Below are 21,783 nucleotides of genomic sequence, written 5' to 3'. Positions count from 1 at the left end.
TGTGTGTGTGTGTGTGTGTGTGTGTGTGTGTGTGCGGCCATGTTTGAGCTGACCTCGACCAGGTGGTTGTCAGGACCGTACAGGTCTTTGTCCAGCTCGATCACCAGGCTCTTAAAGAAGGAGGAGAACTTCTTCTTCTGCTTCCCCGGCTGTAAAACAGACAGACAGAGGAGGTCAGTTCGTGTCCAGACACACACACACACACACACACACACACACACACACACACACAGACACAAGCAGATTCAAAAAGGCAAACACGTGTCGCCACGTCTTCGCTTATAGTAACTTTACTCATCAAAAAAAAAAAAAAAAAAAACCACGAGAGGCCGAGTGAGCTCAGACAGAGAACGAGACGGCAGACGTTCTCAGGGTCCACTTCCTGCGAAGCGCAACCAGAAATATTTGTGGTTTGTGAGACTTAAAGCGCTTCGTACCGCTGAGAAACGACGGCCTTGCCCCACGGACTGCTGACAACGTCAGGGCGTTTTGCAGAGAAGCTTACGGCATGCGAAAATCATCCTGCTTTTCATTTTGCATCTACAACATCTCGAAACGGTCGTTTTATCCCACCCCCCCCCCACCCCCTCCCTCTGACTTCGTAACACACAGTGTTATTATAGTATAATAAATAACACAACTCACATCATCCAGCAGCTTCCCCTCAACTCGCAGCTCCCACGATGCAATGCTGCCGTCGGAGTCGTCGGCGTCGGGTCTGGCCGGGTTGAAGGTGTTGGAGATGTAAAGCCTCAGTTTACGCTTTTGCTGCTGACACGAGGGCACGACAAACAGCACAATTTAAAGCAACGTTCGTCAAAAACGTGGCAGGTCGCACGCCCATCGAGCCGACGAGGTGAAGACGAAGCTCCGCGGAGATCAGCGGGGACGCACGGCGCCCCTCCCGAATCCCGATTTCCTTTCCTTACCTTCATCGGTCTCTTCAGCGCCTCCTGGATGTCCACGCGTTTGCGCATGATGGTCTGGTCCAGTTTGCGCTCGAACGCCAGCAGGTCCATGTAGGCCTGAGACTCCGGGACCAGCTCCCGGATCTGCTCAGAGGGAGGACGGCCTCTCATTAAAATCGTGAGATCAGATTCACCTCCTGAATTAAGAAGTCAAGATTATTTTCACGTAACTAAATATCACTAAAGAGCTTAAGGAGATAAGCTGTCCCGCAGGTGCCGGTGCATGTAGGAGTTGTTTCAAGGACATTTTAGCCCCTTATATCCAGTTTCCTGTAATTTCTTCTTTCGGTAGCCGCAAGGTTCGAGGGAGCATGTTATTCTACTCTGTCTGTGAGAATGATTTCTTTTTTTTTTTTTTTTGGGGGGGGGGGGATTTATTTGGAGAAAAAAAAGCTAATGTAGCTAACTGCTAACATAATATAGTGTTAGACGTGGCTAGTTTGGGATAAAAGTCACAGAAGATAACAATAAGCTGGTAAAGAGAACATGAAGAACTCGGTTGACTCAGGTTTATTTAATATTGCGCTGTTCAAGGAGCAAAATAAAGTGTTTCACAAAAGAAAGAAGAAATGTTAAAAAATAAATCAAAAGAAACCAACGGTAAAAAAAGCAATTTTTCTAAACTATTTTCAAACAAGTGCTAATAATTTTCTTGATTGACAGGTTGATTATTTAATTTGTAAAAAGAAGAAAATAGTGACAAACCCCAACAGTTCAAACCTCAGAAATATTAACGATGAATTAAAATTTGTCAAATATTTTGAAAAGAAAGACAGGAAATCGTCATATTTGAGAAGCTGTAATCGTGACTCAAAGGGCTGTTTCGCGTAAAAAAAAACCAACTTAAATTCTAAGAAATAATTCCAGCTCTACTTATGTACAGTACACAGTTATTTCGTTTCATCTGTGACGAAGCATCACATTTTGTAGGGACTTCACATGTTTTGTGTGCAAAAAAAGAAGTTTCCTCTGAATGTAGTGGAGTACAAGTGTGAAGTTGCATCATGATCAAATACTCCAGCAGAGTACAGCTGGCTCAAATTGTACTCGAGTACAGTACTTGTGTAAATGTACTCCACCCCTGCTGCCCCGGCCGTCATTAATGCGCAGGTCCACACCATCCTCGGGACGCCGGGGGGATCGAAATGAGATGCAGGCTGTGCAGCCGACCAGCCGGGACTCAAGACATTACCATACCGATGAAAGTCCTCGGAGCATCAAGGGCTGCTGCTCACCAAACTACACACACACACACACACACACACACACACACACCTCCTCACCCTCCCTCCCTCCCTCCAATCTTCCCTCCCTCCCTCCCTCCATTCCTCCCTCCATCCCTACCTCCTCTTTCATGTTCCTTTCTAAAAGGCTGCCTTCATTGTTCCCTCTCATTCCTTCTCTATCTCCACCTCGCCTCCTTTCACCGGGCCGAGGTGCCGAGCAGACGGAGGGGAGTGTGGCAGACATTCCCTGTCACTGACTCATTACGGTGGAGCGGCGCCCCGGCCGAGCCCGCCGCTATCTCCCTGTCTGGGTTATGTTAACGGAGGGGATAAGACCTGAGCCCAGACGCTCGCGGTCTCCGGACCTCCACGGTTTCAGCGTGAAAGCCTCTCTGTGCGCCGCGCTGCCCCCCGCCCCCGGGTCCGGGTGAGGTGATGGCGTGGCACGGGGGGGCCGAAAGCCGAGACCACAGGGATGAAAAGCACAACCTCGGCCGGCACGCACTCACCTGTGGCAACAGGAAGACCCCGCTGCCTCTTTCGGCTCGACTTGTGGTGGCGTCTTCTACATCACGCTGACTATTCCAATTGAAATCAATGAGCTACCACTTAAATAACAGAATGACCCCCCCCCCCCCCCCCACACACACACACACACACACAAAACAATGCCCTAAAACCTTCTGAACCCTCTCATCCAAATAACAAATAATCATCTGGACCCTCGGCGCCTATCCAAGAACCCCAGACGTCAGTAAACGGACCAGGATTTTTCTGCTCTGCACACAAAAGATAAAAACACACACACACAGACAAAAAACAGAGCAACAAAGGTAAAAAAATATGCAGCCTCACCCTTTGCGGAAGAATCTTGTCTGCCATTTTCCTTCTCTTAGCACTAGAGAGAGGGAGAGAAAGACAGAGAGAAAGAGGAAAAAGAGAGCATGTTACTATGGTGACTGATAGCGTAGCACCCAGGCCATCTGCTAAAATGCTGGGCCATATCCAGCACCCCAGCGTCCCAGCTGTGTGTGCGCCTGCGCGCGTGTGTGTGTGTGTGTGTGTGCGTGCGTGCATCTCGTGTTTGTGTGTTCTCTGAAATGCAGCGGTCCACCTGGAAGAGTGAGATCCTCGAACAGCCAAAAAAGTGTCACATCACATCTCTAGCCTGACATGTATTCACTGCACACACACACACACACACACACCGCAGAATCACCGGGACCGTCGCTGCGGGACTCGGATGGCGACAGGATGGGTGTTCGAGAGCTTTTAGGAATTCAGAGTCTTTCGAGATTTTCCGCGAGGAGAAAAGCGTGCGCGTGTATAATTCATTTGATTCGCGAATCCTCGGCATTTCCTGCAGTGTGAGAACGACACGCGTTTACCGTGTTCTTTGTCTTTTACTTACCAAGAACAATAAGTCAATCCGTGTCAAGTCGGCGCCTCCGTCAGAACTTTCTTACCAGGCGATTTACAGAACCGACACTTCAGCTTCCTCCTCTAGTCAAATTATCCTTGAATATTTCATCTGCGGAGCGACCATTCTCAATTTAATTCAAGCGAGTTGTCGGTGGCTGCAGAAGGACACAGCCTGAAAACAACTAAAAGGGACTACACTGCAAAAAGACAATAATAAAAGAAAAAAAAAAAGGTCAATAACAAATCTCAGGATGGTTTAAACTTATTTTTCTCTCGTTAGTGTTACGTCCTTCGGGCGAGGGCTCAGAAAGGTACAAAGATTAGCTGCAGTCCTGCTTTACATATAAAAACGAATAAAAAGAGCTGATTTAAAATTTCAAGCGCCTTTATTTTGAAAATCCAAAAAGACTTTTTAACTGATTTAAATAGATAAATATTGAAATAAATAGTTCAGCATTTTGGAAGGTAGCCTGATTTTCTCTTGTTTTTTTTGTTGTTGCTAAGAGTTAGATGAGAAGATGGATACTGAATCTCTCATGTCTGTAGACAGCCAGGACATGGAGGACATGGAGCTTTGCTTGGCATGAAGATCGAAAATCCAAGAAGACAGCTCTCCTGGCTCTCTGCCTCTCTCTCACTAATTAATTTGTTACATCTTGGTTGTTAAATTTGTACAAAACCTGATATGGAGAAATGACATTGTAGTAAACCAGGAGTTTCAATCTGTTTTCGTTGCCGGGAGCAACTTCAGCACCAGAACCTGTCATTTTACACTTTGTTTTTGCACTGTGTGTGTTTATAACACCCTGTATTTCTGTAACGTCAGCTGTCCTGTACATGTTTTTATTCCAATTTGCACTCGCTCTTTTTTGCACACCTGGTTTGGTGTCAAACTGCATTTGTAATGACTTTGAAAATCTCTAAAGATCCCTCTCCATCTCCTGGCTGCAGCTTAATATTTAGTTTCGTGGTTTTGATCTTCTCATCTGAGGATGAAGATAGACTTCCTTTTCGACAACGCATTCACGTAGACGATCAGCGTCGCCCATTGGTTGGTAAACTGACAACCTCAAGTTCAGCATTATTTCTATTTTGGAGCCATAAGTGACCATATTTGGATGAGATGGGGAGGAGCTAGTGGAGGATCTGACTTGATCTGATTGGGAAACCGAGTACATTACGCCCCCCCCCCTTACAGAGGAAACCTGACTGCACCACATGCCTGTCAATCAAACAGATACGCTCCCCAAAAATGCAGCTTTATGAAGCCTAATATCTGATTAATGATGGAATTATTTTTGCTTTCCATGACCTTCTGTTAAATAGTCGGGGTGGGCAACATGGATAAAATCTTTTGATATAGGTCATTTTACATATATGTTGGTATTAAATTTACATTTTAGAAAGACACAGTCAAATATCTAAATGGAAATGTTTGTTTTTGGTCAAACCTAATTAATTAAATGCCTGAAAAATCAAAAGTACATGCTTCTACAGGTATAGATAGATACAACTACTGGCTCATCATATATTCGCCCAACCTTATGTGATGGTAGCACATTTCTTACGTTACTGAAAATGTAGCCTTTTTGTGGAGGAGGTTTTTGCAGTGTAGAGAAATTTTCTGTCACAGATCACTGCAACGGTCTGTGAAGCAGTATGTCACATCAGCATGCCAAATACTAAAACAAGCCTGCTGCAAGGAGAATTGAAGGATCCGGGAGTGCATTGAAAAGGAAAACACAAACAATCCGCCATTTTACACTATCTTAAAATGGTTTTAAGGTTAGATTTCTACTCTATTTTTTTTTTTTTTTTTTGCTCATAACTGTTCCCATCATGCCATGCTCCAGCCCAAAGCATGCACCATCTACATCTCAGGGGTCGAACCTCTGGGCCTGTACGTATGTTTTGGCAAAAATAACTCATTCAGGGAGTGCTAGGTCTCAAGTGAAGGGCTTAATAGGCCAGAGTCATCAAACCAAATAAAAACGGACATGCAGCAGAATAAACTCCTACTTTGATCCGAGCGTGGGATCTGATTGGGGCTCTCTCATGTCCATCTGCCTCGCCGGCATCTCATTGGCTCCGGGGAATCCGACCGGCTTCCTAAGAATTGGTGAGGATTCGAAGGTTGTCCGATTAGAGTTGTGGCGAGACACACACTCAGCGGCAGCAAGTAGGATGTCAGAGGGTGGGGGGGTGGGGTGGGGAGGGGGAGGAGGGGGGGAACACCTGGTGGTGCTGGCTGTTTGTATGTCTGTGTGTGTTGGATGTGTGTTAAGTTCAAGGGTCTGTTAGTAGGTGCAAACTCTGAAAAACTCAGACAAGGGCAGGCACTGGGATGTCACTGTGTCCATGCACGCACCGAGGAGGAGGGGGAGCACCGAGGAGGAGGAGGAGCCGGGGGGCGTCCCGCTCGTCTGAGGGACACACTCGTTCAATAAAGCTTCTCGGTGAACCAAAACAATCATGCTTCACACACAGAGGCAGACAATACACTGATAATGGACACGCTGTGAACTCGAAGGATCACAGGGGGGAAAGGGAGGAGACAGGCAGAGTGCGCGCTCACCTCTTCGGTGCAGCCCGGGGCGGCTCTGCGTTGCAAACACGGATGTTGGTTTGATGCGGTGATGAGCATTTGGTGCAGATGAAGACACCGTGCATACTAACAAACAAAATCACAACCCTCCCTGGGCTTTTCCAAAACTGCCAAGAAACAAAAAAAACTAGATCTCGCTCGGCAAATTCGGCTGCGGTCAGCGCCGTGGCCGAGCACCGAGAAAGCCGTTTGAACCTCGCGATGTTCCTAAGCAACCTGAAGTGTCCAAGGTAACTATGTGTTATGAGCGGTGAGCAAAGTCTTTAGGTTTTACTTCAAGGACAAAGACCAGAAGTAATAGGAAAAACCAAGGTTCATAGGTAATGTGGTACTCAAGGGAAATAAAAGACCAAATTGAAAAATCCCAAACAAAATATTGAAGAATGTGGATGACATTCGTTTTCTTAAAGCAAAACATCCAGGAAAAAAAAAAGAAAAAAAAAAAAGTTAGCGCATCAGCTTTTAATGTGAATGCCAGAGGTTAAAGGTTCATGTTTTCAGCTGCCACACTTTGAAATTTGTCATTCGGGAAGAAGTAACTCGTCTTCATCCTCATGTTCTTGGTGTGATGCCCACTGATGAGACAGGCTGCCATTTCTCAGGCAATGCTCAACGCCATGGCGACCAATCGATTTCGTTGTCTGACTACACACTGTTAGACCAACCTGCCTAAATTACATTCGGTTACAATAGACGGAGTGTTCGTTGCTAGGAAACTCCCAGATGTGTTGATGTAATCAATCGATTTCAAATTTAACTGAAGAAACGTTTCAACTTCAACCTTTGTGAGACTGCAGCACGTCACAGCATGAAATGTGTCACTAATTGCTTGTCATAAAAACGAATCAAATGTCTGGGTTGGATAAAAATATAATCATGAGAAAAGCTATTGAGGCAACAAGGAGAGCTCTTTAGATATTTCCACATTTCATCAGCTCTGCAAATTGGTCGATTTGTTTTTCATTTTTAAGAAACGTTTTCAAAGCACACATCAGATAAATTCAAGCAGTTGACATTTATATACTACTAATCTCTAGCAGGAAATATGTTTGGAAATAAATACATGCATTTGACATTTTCTATTAACCTTTCGAACCCGACAGACTGTAGGTGGGTTTGAAAGGAAAGTTTTCTTAAAAAATATCACCAAAATTACATCATTTATCGGTGCATTGTCATCATTTCTTTGAATTCATTTTGAGAACCAAAACTTCCTCCGGGGAAAAACAAACAAACAACCAAATCGCAGCTTAAAATAGAGATATTTCATAGAAATAACGATTTTTCTACATCTCATAAAACTTTGCCAGAAATAAAGATTTTGCGCCGCTCGCAGCTTCTGTAAAAGAACAATATTTCTGTGCTCCTCAGCGCAACTATGAAGATCAAAAGTGACGTGACAAATATTTCGGCAATTTTTGATTGAACTGCAGACCGAGAGGATGAAGACCAGAAGTTTGTAAAGGTTGTAAAAAATTTAAATAGTTCAATAGGCGTAGCATGTAAAGCCCAACCCCCCCCCCCCCCCCCCCCAATATTGGTAACACTTGTGGGCCCTTAGAAAAATGCTGCACGTATAAATATATATATTTTTACATTTTGTGAGATAAATTATGGAAGAAATCCTACTTAAGGTTGTTTTTTTTCTTCTTTTAGGATTTACAATATCATAACTGTGTTATAAAGACATATTTAAGTTCCCCCTCCTTCTTGCAATGACTTTCCATAAAGGAGTAGGACACGCTGGTGCAGTGAAGAAATGAGCCTACAGCGAGCAAAAATGAGACAGAAGCATAAAAAAAAACAAAAAAAAACAATCCACAGAAACTGCTGGAGGCTCAGAGCGTTGACGTAATGAGAAAACGTTGTTAATTAATGTACTTTCCAAATGACCTCTGGATGTAAACGTTGGTCAGTGGCGTCTATCGCCCGTTGTGCTTCCCAACACAGTGCAGGCAGCAAGTATGTTCTCCACCAAACAAATCAGGTGGGGGGCCGGAGGAGGGCGGGGGGTGGTGGAATAAATGAGCACCCTCTAGGACGCAAGGTTGAGTATTTCCACCACTTAATGCAAAGCAAACCGCAATGAAAATCCTATTTTTAGCAGCGGCGGCGTTGCGTAGGACAGCGCGAGCGCTGCGGAGCGAGTGTAGCCGCGACCATAAGGTCTCAATGACACTGCAAAACACAGGTGGGCCGCCCTCAGCTGGCAGCAGCGAGGCGTCCGAGCTGGACGGGACGAGCCGGAGCGAGCCGGAGCGTCAACCTGTTTGCCAGAGGACGCGCGCTCCCGCCAAGCAACAGCGGAGAGAGTGAGGAGAGACGACGACGACACCTGGGGCGGGTCACCCTGGACCATCGATCAGAGCCTCCGCAGCCGGGCCGGGCCGGTGCCTCTCGGGATGGGTGGGGAAGGGGGCGGGGGGAGGGTTGACGCCCCGACGCAGGACAACATTTCCCCTGACCTGTTCGACAAGCCTGCTTAATTGTAAGTGGATCAATCGCGCTGCAGATAGCGAAACAGAGAGGTCCACGGAGTGCGCATATTGATCGCCTTTCTAATGACCATACCTGCCACACACTCGTCTCCTCATAGACATCCAGCTACTGTGTGTGTGTGTGTGTGTGTGTTTGAGTGTGTGCGCGCATTGAGGGTTTTGTACACGGTAGTCGAACACCTGACAACAGATAGTGTAACAAAAAGCCGAAGCCGAGACGAGACGAGAGTCTGCACGTCTGCAGACGGCCGCGTGGACGCCGCGGATGTGTGTGATGGTAAAAATGAGACAACAAAGGGCAAACAGAGAGCGAACATTCAGGCACGGCAGCGAGCGGGAGGGTAAAGAGTGGAAGTACGACGCGGTGAGCAAGGCAGAAGATGCAGAAAGGTGGGAGCGAGGAAATGTGCAAGCCTGAAGAGTGGAAACAAAAACTGAAGTAAAAGCTGTGAAAGCATGTCTGTACTTTTTGATTTTTTTTTGGGGGGGGATTTCAATAAATTCATGATTGTTTAATTTACTGAAAGGAAAAGTGATCATCCCATCACCTTTTTTTTTTTTTTTATCAACTTACAGTCCTAAATACTAAAACTTGAGAAGTTGGAACCAGCAGATATTTTGCATTTTTCGCCACACTAGCGGAGATGCTCTACGGAAACAGCTTTTGATCCCCGGCTTCGGGTCAGACTGAGTTCATCTCAGTAGAAACGGATTTGGTGTTGTGTGCGATTGGTTTAATAAATGAACTTTTTTTCACAGAATAAATAAATAAATAAGTGACGTGATGATGTTTAAGTGAGTCCACTTAAAAGTTCTACCATTACAACAATGAAAACCAGTTAAGTGAAGCAAAATCCATTGGTTATTTAAATAAGTTTAGTTGAAACTACCAAGTTTAGTTGGGCAAACTACATTTTATGGAGTTCAATCAGTCACATTTACACAAGGGAGTTAATTCAGCAGAATAAAATATGTTTATGTTGGGATTAATCAGGACAGTTAAGTAAAATCAAAAAAGAAAGCATTTTATTGAATTATAGTTGGTCAGTTTAATTTGCAAGATTATTGATTAAATCCAATTCTGACAGATCATGTTGGTTGCACACATGTCAGTTATTTCTGTCTTAATGATATTATTAATTTATTCAACAACCCCGATTGTGATGGAAATAACCGTATTCAGTAAATCTAAAAACTTTTTTTTTTTTTTTTTTTTTTGGGATTGAGCGCTTTTTACTGGATTTGTTTCCACGGCGATGCCTATTTGAACAAATCCAGATGTTCAGTTCATCCAGATTAAACTGAACGTGAAAACCGCAGCCGTCGAGCTCATCGGTCACACAGAAGCGGACACACGAAGGGCTACAAGCCGTGCAGCGTTCAGGTCGCAGCCGGAGGCCGAATGGATTCGGGGACTCACTTCCTGGAGCGGTTCTGGACGGCCTGCTGCTGCTGCTGTTGCTGCTGCTGCTGCTGCTGGACCTGCTGGGAGGGGGCGGGCCTCTTACGGCTGGGCTCCATCACCGGGGCGGGCAGGCCGGGCCGCACCGCCGGGCTCCCGCCGTACGGCGGGCCGGGGGGGCCCATGGGAGCTCCCTGGTGGGGCATCCTCGCTCCAGACGGCATGCCGGGGCGCTGGGAAGGAAAAGACGGAAAAAGAGAGGGGGGGGGGGGGGGGGGGGGGGGGGTCACGGGTGGAGAAGATATTCAGTGGCGCGTTATCTGATTCATTTCAAAATCAAGAGTTTCTAAAAATACTATCAAAGAAAACGTTAGATCTACTTTTTCCTCGGTGGATTGAAGGTGGAGTTGTTGTTTTTTTTTGGTGAACACGCCTATCTCGAGTCACGAATCGCAGCTCTAACAAAGAGCTTCACGTCAGCCTCTGAATCCAGACGACCCATCAACATACAAACTGTGTTACACGCCGTGCCTTTCTCTTCTCCTCCACAACCTTTCGACAATCAAACAACAGCAGCGTTGCGCAATTTAGGTGACGTCAGCTTACACAATTTCAGTTTTGTTGCCATGCCGGGCCACAAACACGAAGATCAAACACGTCCTGTGAAGCTTTAAAGGGAACGCCGTCCAGTGTGGGATCTGTGTTCGTTAGACAGTGACGTGAAATGTGCCGCATGTCATTCAGGGCGACTTTTGAGGCCTTGAAGTGTCATTGGAGTAAATCTCCCAGCGGTTTCAGACACAGCTGAACACATTTATCTTAAAAAAGATCATCTCATACTGGTAGCGGTGATTTGCTTTATTTGGTCTTGTTTTAACTGAAATTTCCACACAAAAAAAAAATAAAAATGCCAGAAACGAGAGAAACTGCAGAGAACAAACAGACAAAAGTCTTGTTTTTGTTTTTTTTTCTTTCTTCTTCTTCTTTTGTCTTTTCTAATTGGAAATTAGGTTTGGCAGACAGAAAATAGGCTCCATGGGGATTTTTCACTCACACACGCACACACACACACACACACACACACACACACACACACACACACACACACACACGCGCGCCTCCTAAACAATGCAGACAGTGTCAGAGCCTGGAGTCCCGCTCTACCGTCCTGACGCCTCAGAACAACTGGGGGACTCTCACCTGTGCTTGTCACTCCCACGGCAACAGCTGCCTCCAGCCTCAGTTTTATTGTCTGAAACCAGGCAGGGGCTCGCGTGAAAAGAAAAGAGTCCCGTCTGACTCCATCCACAGCGCGGACGTCCTACCGTCTCTGAGGATAACCGATCCTCTAATTAAAGTCAAATGACTTCATCGCAGAAGAAGAAGGAACAGAGGAAGTATTCTGGCCCTGAAAAGTCAAATTATGAGCGAAAGTCGTGTGTTCAAACTATTTATCATTATAACTACGAATACATTACGCACAAAGGCTTCAGTGGGGCAAGTATTTGTGATAATTTGATTAATTTATTCCGTAATACACACGACTAGTGCTGAATCTAACCTTAGACGCTCCGACGTGATAATTCAATATTGAGAATTTTTAATTTGAAAATATCTTCATGAAGACGTACATGCACGGTATTAATATGGTATCCAGTTTGTCAAAAATCTTATTAGTTGTATTGACACGGCTTTTTATGTTCGGCATTTTCATTCAGCGTGTAATTTATCCACCGTGGCGTCGACAAGATTTACACAATGGAAGGGGAAAAAAAAGTCGACCGCGTGCGAGGCCGCCCCCCCCCCCTCGTTCACTGGTCGCCTCGATACTCTCGTAAACAGCGAGCGGGCAGTATTTCAGATTTCTAGCTTCATATCGCGTCACCGCTGACTGCATGTTGAGTCGCACAATAAAGTAAACTGTGACGCATTGCATTGTGGGATCGTTTGCAGAAAGTCGCGGTGGACGCTGATGCTTTTTGTCGGGGCTGTTGTGACGCTCCCGGTTTTCATCTACATTATTTTTGACTTAAAATGACAGTTTGTAATAACTCACATTTTACACATCGCGCGAGAAGAAAAATTCAAATTATTTGTAATAATTTGACACGACACCCCCCACCCCCTCCCTTAATAAATGATACGCATAAACATGAAGCTTTTCTTCTTTTTTTTTAACAACACTTTTGACGTGTAATAATTTACATTTAATTTAATTATAACCAAACTAACCCAGGAGGGAAAATTACTGTTGAGTGGTTTGAATGCATCATATTTATTCATGAGTTCACCACAAACCTTTTTTTTTTTTTTATTGCTCAAAAGAGTATAGAAACACTGCACGGTGTTACACGTGAGCCTCATTTTATTTTGGGTGCATGATGGGACATTTTGGAACAAAGTAAAGAGTTTCTTCCAAAATATATATATATATATAAAATTAAAAAAATCCCTCTCTTCAAACTGCAGATGAAGAAATTGTTGTCTGCTGGTTTTAACCATCAAAAAAAAGGAAAAGGTCTCGCTGGAGGAACAACTGCCCCACTCGGTATCAGAAAAGGTAAATGTTGGAGAAGGAGGACAGCTGAAGGATTCGGATCAGAGGTTTCATAACCTCACGTAAGCTCCCGTTTTGCCACCATTTGTCACCTCTGAATGTCGACTGCTTTACGCGCGTCCATACGAAGTGATCTTTAGACCGTCCACAAACACACGGAAAACAAACAGGGAGCGAGTTAATAAACAGGAGGGAGAATGAGGAAAAAAACAACAACTAGATATCAACGCGAATGCAATGCGTTTCGAAGGGAGATTTAATGACACAGAACCGGATAAAGACCGTCGTGCTATGCGCCCTCTGAGATGGGGACCGAGCAGACGCTGCTGTCACTCTGCCGGGGAGTTTGGTGGCCGGGGGGGATGGGGGGTGGGGGGAGGGGGGGGTGGGGGGGGGGGTGTCGGTGGCAAACTGAGAAGGGTCTCCGAACAGGAGAGGATAAAACAACATATGGTCCCCCCCCCCTCTCCCCCCGCACCCCCGCTCGAATGTTGTCAACTTGTGGAGCCTTAAGAGACCTACTTTATTCTCCACTTCCCACCTAAGCTGGACAGTAAGACCCTAAAAACCGGCTTCAGACCGGACTTTCAGCAGCGGCACCCACCCAGACAGACGGACAGACAGACAGACACTACTGCCGCTGCTACCAGCGTCCGTCTGGAGACATTTGAGCCTCCCAGATAACAGATCCAGAAAAAAACAGAGCTGGATAATGTAAATACGCACGCACGCACACACACACACACACGCACACACACACACACACACAATGAGCGGTACTCTCTAATCTGACCTGCTGAACTGACTCCAGCTCTCTGCCCGGAGCTCTGCCAGCCAGCCAAGCAATCGAATCTGCCATGTGGATGGATATCTGAGAAGTGTGTTGGCATCTCCGGGACGGCTGGAGGGATTTGAAGAGGCCAAACTTAACCCACACTCCTCTAAACATATGAATCTGTGGGTTGTTACATGGATGGCCCCCCAAAGGCTGCAAGAGGAGCCCTGAAATCTATTAAAAAGCTGAAGATATGACTTCTTTCATAAGATATTCGGCGGCGACTAAATCAATACTTGCCTTTTTTTTTTATTATTATTATTATTATTTTGCTGCTATATATTTTGCTTTGAGTGTGACAGTGAAGAATGTAACTCGTGATTAAAGCTCATTCGAGACACAATTATAGAGCAATACTCTCGTAATTGATCATTTAGTTTGAATATTGCTTCCAGATTTTAATCTTTGCTTGTAATTAGGAAGATTAATATTAACAGCGATTCAATTAAGTGTTTGATGACTTTCAGCGGAAACTAATGAACGAAGATTTTTGATTAAAAAGAAAACTGTTTATTGCACTGAACTTTAATTTGATTATTTTGCCTGTAACGTGTGAAACACTTGCTGATTAAAAACAGAGATGAAATGATCGTTTCTGTTCTTTTTCAAGCAAAAACATCAGCCCTCCTCAGGTTTTCAGCTTCATTTATATTTTTCATTTCCATTCTTTTTTTTTTTCTTCATTTTTACATTTATTCATGAGGCAGGTCCATTTCATCCAAAGCAGAGCAGCAACTAACCATTATTTCCATGATTTTAATTGACCCATTCACAATTTTGTCTTACAAAATGACATTAAAAAGTGAAAAATGTCTTCAGACCAAGGCGACGTCTTCAAAACCAAAACGTATTCGGAGAAGCTCCACACATTTGAGAAGCTAACGCACCAATTATTTGACATTTTTTGCTTTAAAAACAATTACCCAAATGAGTATTTAATTTGATCTGCCGGATGACTAATCGGCTAAATAAGCAATCATTGCAGCTGTAGTCCGACGCAGCACACGAATGAGGTAGAAGGAAGGGCGAGGCCGTCGATCGGCTGATGTAAACTTTGTTTGACTTTGTTTTTTTTTACCGTTAAAAGGAGACATTTAAGGACGTCACGTAAATTTGTTTAACGATATTGTTCCTTTAATATCTCTGGTTGTGTTGAGCCATCGTGGGAAATGATGCAAATCCATCTTCAGGGCAGTTTTACGGTCTATAAAACATTATTATACTTCCATGTGACGATGCTTTTAATTAACTGGATTAGTAGGAACAGACGTGCCCGTCCGCTTATTTGATCCACCTACAGGTTTTCTTTATTGACTTTAATCCCGGGTATCGAACAGGGTGCTAAATCTGACTTAATTTACAGTAAAGGATCAGTTGGTCAAAATGACAGGATGCATTTTCGGGCAGTTCCGGGAACTCTTCAAGCGCTCTCAACATTGAAAATTACAACAACAAAAAAAGTTCAACAGAAACATCTCAAAAACGACGTCCTTTAACACACCGTGGACAGTTTTCATGGCGGCTATTTCTTTGGTAGAAAGTAATTTCAATGAAAGCCGATCATTGTAAGGTCTGTGGATTAACCAGAGTAACCGGGACGTTGTGTTTGGAAAGTCAAGTGGCTGCTGAATCTCGATTTTCTTTTTAAATCTACTTTCTTTTTTTTTTTTCATCCGCAGGGCCGCGTGCCCCAAGAGGTGAGTGAGATCGGACATTTTTTTTTTTTTGTGCGTGTGACTTCAGCGAAGTGACCTTTTAAGGAAGTAATGAAGTCAATCCAGCGGTGATAAAAAAAAAAATTAAAAAGAGGTGAAGTTTACATCTTCCTCACACACACTCAGAATTTTTACAGGCGACCAAGCTAACAGTGTGTCATATTGTGTTTCGGCTTATCGGGGTTTCCCACGCAGAACGCTGGAAGGCTTTTCCCTTCGCCGCGGCACTCGCTGACCTCCACACACACACACACACACACACACGAAGTCAAGAGAAGCAAACCCAGCATGGGGAGGTGAGGCAGATAATGAGAGAGAGAAAGAGTTAGAGACCTGCGCCCACTCATCGGTCCGCGGACCGGAGCTTTGGCCGAACGCCGCTGGGCGGCTGCAGCACGGTGACCTTCAGGAAGCGCAGCTACGGCTGCGTACGCCGTATTTACATACGTTTTACGTTATGTAAATGTGCGTGTTTTTTTTTTGTTTTTTTTTTGCGCATCTAAAGAGTGCTTTGCATTATGAAGAAGAAGAAGAAGGAAAAAAAAAAAAAAAAACGTCATCGCTTGCCCACGAGCTAACAAGCTGCACCAAAGCATCCCCACATCCCATCGTATAAATATTTCTCCATTCTGCAGGATACACAGCGAGGAACCTGCCGCAACTATTCCAACAAGAGTTTTCCATCTCAAAAATGTGGCAGAGAGAGAGAGAGAGAGAGAGAGAGAGAGGAGGGGGGAGAGTGTGTGTGGGGGGGGGAGAGGGTGAACGGGGGGGGGGGGGGGGATAAGCAGAGGGAAATATTTGGTTTGGAGCAGCCAGAGCCTCATCAAGGTTAATTGGTCTGTTGAGAGGACACACTCATCTGGCTCATCAATCACCTGCTCCATTGTTTCCTAAAGTCTGTCTTCAGCAGCGGAGCCCCCGTACCGACCGCTCCTGTCAAAGAGACAATACCTCATCTTGTTTCAAGTGTATAAATCTGGTCGGTGTCACGGCGCCCCGACATCAGCGCTGATTAAAATGGAGTTAAGTCTCGAACCAGAACTCCGTCGAACAAGTTTGCCAATTTAAGACATTAAAAAATAAAAAAAAATAAATAAATAAATAAAAAAGACTCGACACTACCTCGCGTCTTTGACCTTCTCGGCGTACTTGAGGTTCAGGAAGAGACGCCAAGTTTCAGGATTAGCGCAAAGAGGGAAATTTAGTTCAGCACCAGGTAGAAACCCACGATGTCTCCAGAATGACGCAAGTATTCATGACGGGAATTAGTTCTCTTGTCGATTGCTGTCTCCAATTGTTTGGAAAATCAGCCTACAACTGCACCAGCCCAAAAAAACACTAAACCAAATCAGTGAAAAGCAGAACAAACACTCGACACTAAGAAGCCAAAAGCAGCGCAGATTTACCTTCTTTTCCTTTTTTTTTTTACTGAGAAACATGACTCAAAACCATTTCCCTGCTTCTATTAATCATTTGAGCTCATTTAGTCCTTGATGTCAAAAGATTATAGCGAGTTGATTTGTTTTTGCGGGTCGAAAACAATAAAAACAAAACTCTACTACACAAAATATGAATTCCTTTCGGGACTTTTCTCTGAACTTTGTGCCGTTTTTGTGAAATAGTGCGTACTTTAATCTCTTCGGGCCAAATTACTGAGTGAAGCACCTGAGCACCGACCGCAGACGACAACGTTACAGATTGGAGTCGCGCTGCGCTGCGCTCCGTCTCTCCATCAGTTCTGGTCCGAGGGCACCGGGCGGTGTTGTGACCCGGTAGCGAGGCGGGTCAGGCACAAACCGAACAGGCACAGATGCCGTCAGCAGTGAGTCCCTGGTTCGATTCCAGCCCGGCTGAAACTTTACCACATGTCGTTGCTCTGTTTTCTTTCCCCACAATTCCTGTCGGTCTAAACTTCAGAATCTGGAACGAAGGCAAAAATGCCCAAAAAAACAACTGCGTAAAAAAAAAAAAAAAAAAAAGAAAAATGTAACTGTGAAAATATAAACCACATAACTATCATAAAAGTCCCCCCCCCCCCCCCTTCTCAGTACATGATGTGATTCCCAATTTCAAGGTCGTGACAAACGTGAAATTCAGTTCAATTTATTTAGGAAGTTGAAACCACAACGTAGCTCCAGGATTACATCTACTTTCCAACCTCTGGGTTGGGACCCCAAATGGGGTCGTGAGATGAATCCAAGCGGTCGCCGGATGATTAAGAAAGCAGGAGACACTTTTTCGTCCATATTTTCCAGTAATTTTTGGCATTTCTTCTGTCAGATCACGTGATTTTATCCCATCGGATTATTACAAAAGGCCACCGAACAAACGTTTTGTTGCGTTTTGTCCCCCACTTTTCTTTCACCTTATTTCCTTTCGTAGCTCTACTGGCGATTTACGTAGAAGAAACACTGAAAACAATGACGAAAAAACGACAAATGAATGATTGTTTCACTCATTTTACGAGCAAAAACAAAACAAAAACAAAAAACAAAGATTATTGTCTAATTGCAACAAACATGACATTTTAGTTGATTATTTGTAACTCATGACTTAATTATCTTTTTCTGTTCATTTTATGCAGCTATGATAGTACAAGCCTAATCGTAGTTTAATAACGCACCTTATGAAGAAGAAACGGCCATTTATTAGCTGCGGTGTTTGGCTTTGCAACTAAAACCGTAAAGTTTACATCTACAGATTCTTATTGAAACGTCGTCGGCTGTATATTAGAAGTGAAGGTAAAACAAGTCTGTGGCGCCAATTCTCCACTCAAATACCATTACACCACAGAAGAAGAAGGGAGTGAGATGATGTCATGGACAGAGCGCCCGTTAAACTTCAAACGGTGACTAAAATGACGTAGGAATATTGATGGGAATTTTACGTTTCCGTTCGTTTAATCCAGCTGTTGTCAGAGACACGAACCACACGATTAAAATAATTACGATCGCAACGTAGTTGGTGCTGGAGAGTCCAGATTAAGAAGATTTGCTGCTTTACTTCGTCGTATACGATTGTAAACAGTCCTTTTTTCTTTTCTTTTTTTTTTTTGTCAAACAAAACAAGACATTTAAAGGTTTTGCCTCCGGTTTTGGGAAGTTGTGATTGGCAGAAATTTCTTCGACGTTGCAATGACAAAAAGGTTAATAAAAGGACAAATAACTGGCAGATTATGAAAACAATCGTCAGCTGCAGCCCTAAAAATTTAACTCTGAGGGGAAATCCACTCTTTTATTGATCTGACGAAGATGGGACGAGAGGGAGGAAGGGGAGAGGGGGGGGGGGGGGGGGTCACGAGCACATGGCTTTGCTTCGAAAGGGTCACGAGCAGAGAAAAGGTTGAGAAACAATCCCGCAGATCAACCGGTTCTTTTACACGCCTCCGACGGCAAAGTGACACTGACCAAGTTCATTCAGCTCATTACCAAAACAAACCGCTACTACGGTCCTCCATGTGCTGTTATTAACGTGAGGCTCACGGTAACAGTTGCCTAACCTCTAACCACAAGCAACACTTGACTTGACATTTCACGCCGGCTTCACATGAATGGGCCGATTGTTCTGCGTGACTTCCAGGACCGGCCGCCCGCCTCGGCTCCATCCACGACACTACTTCCGTTCGTCTCATGACCTTACAGGTTCAAATCCTTCCACCAACCAACGACGCGCCGCCTGGAAAGGCTGCTCCGACTGTGTTGTTTTGAGTGGACTCGTCATTTCCCCCCTCTTGTCTGTGACTCCCAGGGAAGCATGCTCAATGTGCTCCTCTGTTAGCCAAAGGGGGAGCTGCCTGCTTTTCTTTTTTTTTTTTTTTATGCTGCTGCTGCTGCTGCTGCTATTTCTACAATTATCCTTTTTGTGTGTGTGTGTGTGTGTGTGTGTGTGTGTGTGTGTCTGTGTGTGTGTGTGTGTGTGTGTGTGTGTTAGAAATCCTCTGCTCCCCATCCTTCTCCCCTCTCAGCCCCATCCATCCACGCTGCTCCACTTCTTGTTCTCTCAAGCCATCTCCTAACAGGCTGAGATCCAGGGGGCTGGAAATAACCTTCACATGGCCAGCTTTACCCAGCTATCTCTCACACACAGACCGACCGCTGCCTCCGCCGCTGCTGCTGCTGCTGCTGCTGTGCCGACTCACACACACACACACACACACACACACACACACACACACACACACACACACACACAAAACAAGATGCATGCCAGAGAGCCCAGCTCCCTTCACGGGAATGACGGACAGCGCCACTCACCACTCCATGGACCAGGAACTCAAACAGTTTGCTCTTGGTGGCTTTCCTGGCTCCCCCCGCCGTCTCCTCCGTAGCCATTTGCTCAGTCCCCTCCGTTCACCCTGCTACGTCTCCCCTCTCCTTCTTTTGTCTTTCCCTCTCCCTTCACCCAGCCTCCTGTTCCCCTCCCCTGCTCCACTTTCCTTCTCTTTGTGCTCTCCTCTTCAGCACTGCCTGTCCCTGACTCTCCTTCCTCTCTCTCTCTCACTCTCTCCCTCTCTTCCCTCCCTCTCCCTCTATTTTGAATGTGCAGCAGCCCCGCCGAGTCTCTCGCTGTGTCTAGCTCACTTTTTTTTTTTTTTTTTTTGGAGTTGAGCTGCCTTTCAGGAGCCCGGCACGTCGCTCGGAGGTGGCGGGGCGGCGGTGGGTGGTGGTGGTGGTGGTGGTGGTGGAGGTGGTGGTGGGGGGCGGGGGTCTGGCAGGGGGGTTTCAGCCAGCCTACCCTGCCGCTCCCCCGCGCAGCTGTTGCATTCCATTGGTAGATAAGAGCATGCGGCGCGGCCCGGCGAGGCTTGCCGTTTGGTCTGAACGGGGGCTGGGCAGGTTACAATCAGTTAGCCATTCCTCTGCTGCAGCTTCAACCCTCCCCTCATCCCCAACCCCCCCCCCCCCACACGGTGACCAACCCCAGAGGCCACGGTCGCACACACACACACACATGGAGTGACTCCGGGCTCATTCTCAAAAAAGGGCATTGGGCTCTTAAAGGGGCCACGCTTGCATATCATTAACACACGTGTACACAGAGAAGATGCCATATATGATGGGAGTCTGTGACGCCAGCGATGATGAACAAGGAGGAGCGTGGATGCTATTTTTTTCTCAATTGAAAGCGGGGGGCCACTCAAAGCACGGGGAATAAATAATATTTGTTTTGCCTTGAGAGTACAAAAGCATTTTCTCCACTTCAGCCACTTCACAGGAGGAAAAAGGCCACGTCAAGAGCACCCTTCATTTCCTCTGTTTCTGAGCCACCCCCCACCTCCTCCCCAACCCCCCAGTCAGGGTGCATTTGTAGGTTACAAGGGGCTTCCTCCACTTGCCTCATTAGCTTTTACCTTTCACCCAGTAGCCGGCCCAGAGGCTACATTCAGGCTGCTGGCTGCAAAGGCAAACAAACAGGCCGGGCCGGCACAGCAAGGTGACTGTGTCGCTTGACGCGTGTCAGTCGGTTCTGCTGCTTTTCTCCAGCTTTCTCCTACTGAATCCAGAAAAAAATGAAACCTCTCTAAAAAAATAAATAAATAAATGAACAAAATGGTGAAAAAAATAAATAAACACATAACGTCCATTCAAGGACAGATGGACTAAAGAAAAAGACAACAGAAACATTACAGTGTTTCTGTTTGTGTGTGCTGTGATTTCTTCCGTCTCACACTCCGCTCGCCCGTCGCCCAGCCGGTCATCACTCTGACTAAAACCACAACACGCTGAAGATTACTACTCTTTCGAGTCTTCCTCGGGCTCCGAGCACTTCGTCCTCGCCCTCCCTTCTTCCAGCCGTCAGATGACAGGAGTGAAATATTCATGAGGTTATTTGAATGACAAAGGAGGTGAAGCGGGGCAGATTCAAAAAGAGGGGCTTGGCTTTTGTGACACATGACGGCAAATTGTCACTTGTCCTTGTTTCGTCTTCCACTGCTGGTGTGAAAAATTGCCGGGCCTGGTTGTCAAAGTGAGAAAATGATCCTCGGAGACCGAAAACAGTCATTTAGCAGAAAAATCTGTCCTTTAAATCAACCTCATGTTCTGCCGAGGCGTCTCTGCGTGACGCTGGGAGGGAAACTCGGGCCATTATTGTGTGGACAGCTGGTTAGTGGGTCTGTGACCTCTAGCCCAGAGGTCGTGACCTTCTGGAGGATGCGTCACGTCTTGGTCGTTTAACACGACCGTTTACTGCCTCTGTGTTACCGGCTGCACATGAAGCAAAGTTACCGAGGGAGAAGCTAGGAAAGGAGCAGCAACACACAAAAAAAAAAATCAAAACATGTGTCCCTCGAACTTCCTTCACATCTCTGATGACAGGAATGGAGTTATTGATAGGCTCGCCCTCCTTGTACCGCCGACAGCTCGGTGGCGACGCCTGCTGTCTGGATGAGAGTACTGCTGCTGCTAATAAATCAGTCTGGGAGATTTCAAGGAGCCCGAAGCATCGCTGCACGATTTTCTTTTTTTAACTGCCGCCTCGATCCATCTGTGTTCTCTCTGCCGTCGTAAAACACCATAAAATTAGTCTCGCTTGATGTTAGATTAACCTTGT

At 45.5% G+C, this 21,783-nt stretch overlaps 1 protein-coding gene across 6 annotated transcripts in view; it reads right to left on the bottom strand.

The window, feature by feature from the left end:
• smarcd3b (SWI/SNF related BAF chromatin remodeling complex subunit D3b) overlaps nucleotides 1-21,783 on the bottom strand; it is a 38,131-nt gene that overhangs the window by 7,401 nt on the left and 8,947 nt on the right. Inside the window, exons 1-7 of one of the 6 annotated variants that reach the window (XM_069159634.1) lie at nucleotides 19,485-19,842; nucleotides 10,140-10,354; nucleotides 5,636-5,725; nucleotides 3,050-3,092; nucleotides 930-1,052; nucleotides 646-771; nucleotides 54-149 (exon numbers count right to left, since the gene is read on the bottom strand). In XM_069159634.1, coding sequence (XP_069015735.1) covers nucleotides 54-149; nucleotides 646-771; nucleotides 930-1,052; nucleotides 3,050-3,092; nucleotides 5,636-5,725; nucleotides 10,140-10,354; nucleotides 19,485-19,562 — 771 coding nt within the window. In that variant the 5' untranslated portion in view covers nucleotides 19,563-19,842. Of the gene's footprint in view, nucleotides 1-53; nucleotides 150-645; nucleotides 772-929; nucleotides 1,053-3,049; nucleotides 3,093-5,635; nucleotides 5,726-10,139; nucleotides 10,355-19,484; nucleotides 19,843-21,783 lie in introns of those variants that run through there. The other 5 variants (XM_069159630.1, XM_069159629.1, XM_069159631.1 and 2 more) reach the window with 5 other exon arrangements.

The sequence above is a fragment of the Embiotoca jacksoni genome, unplaced genomic scaffold (genome assembly GCF_022577435.1).
Source record: "Embiotoca jacksoni isolate LCO1_2020_lvr unplaced genomic scaffold, fEmbJac1.0.p SCAF_25, whole genome shotgun sequence".
Lineage (NCBI taxonomy): Eukaryota > Metazoa > Chordata > Actinopteri > Embiotocidae > Embiotoca > Embiotoca jacksoni.
The sequence above is the reverse complement of the archived record's forward strand: the minus strand, read 5'-3'. Positions and strand labels throughout refer to the sequence as shown.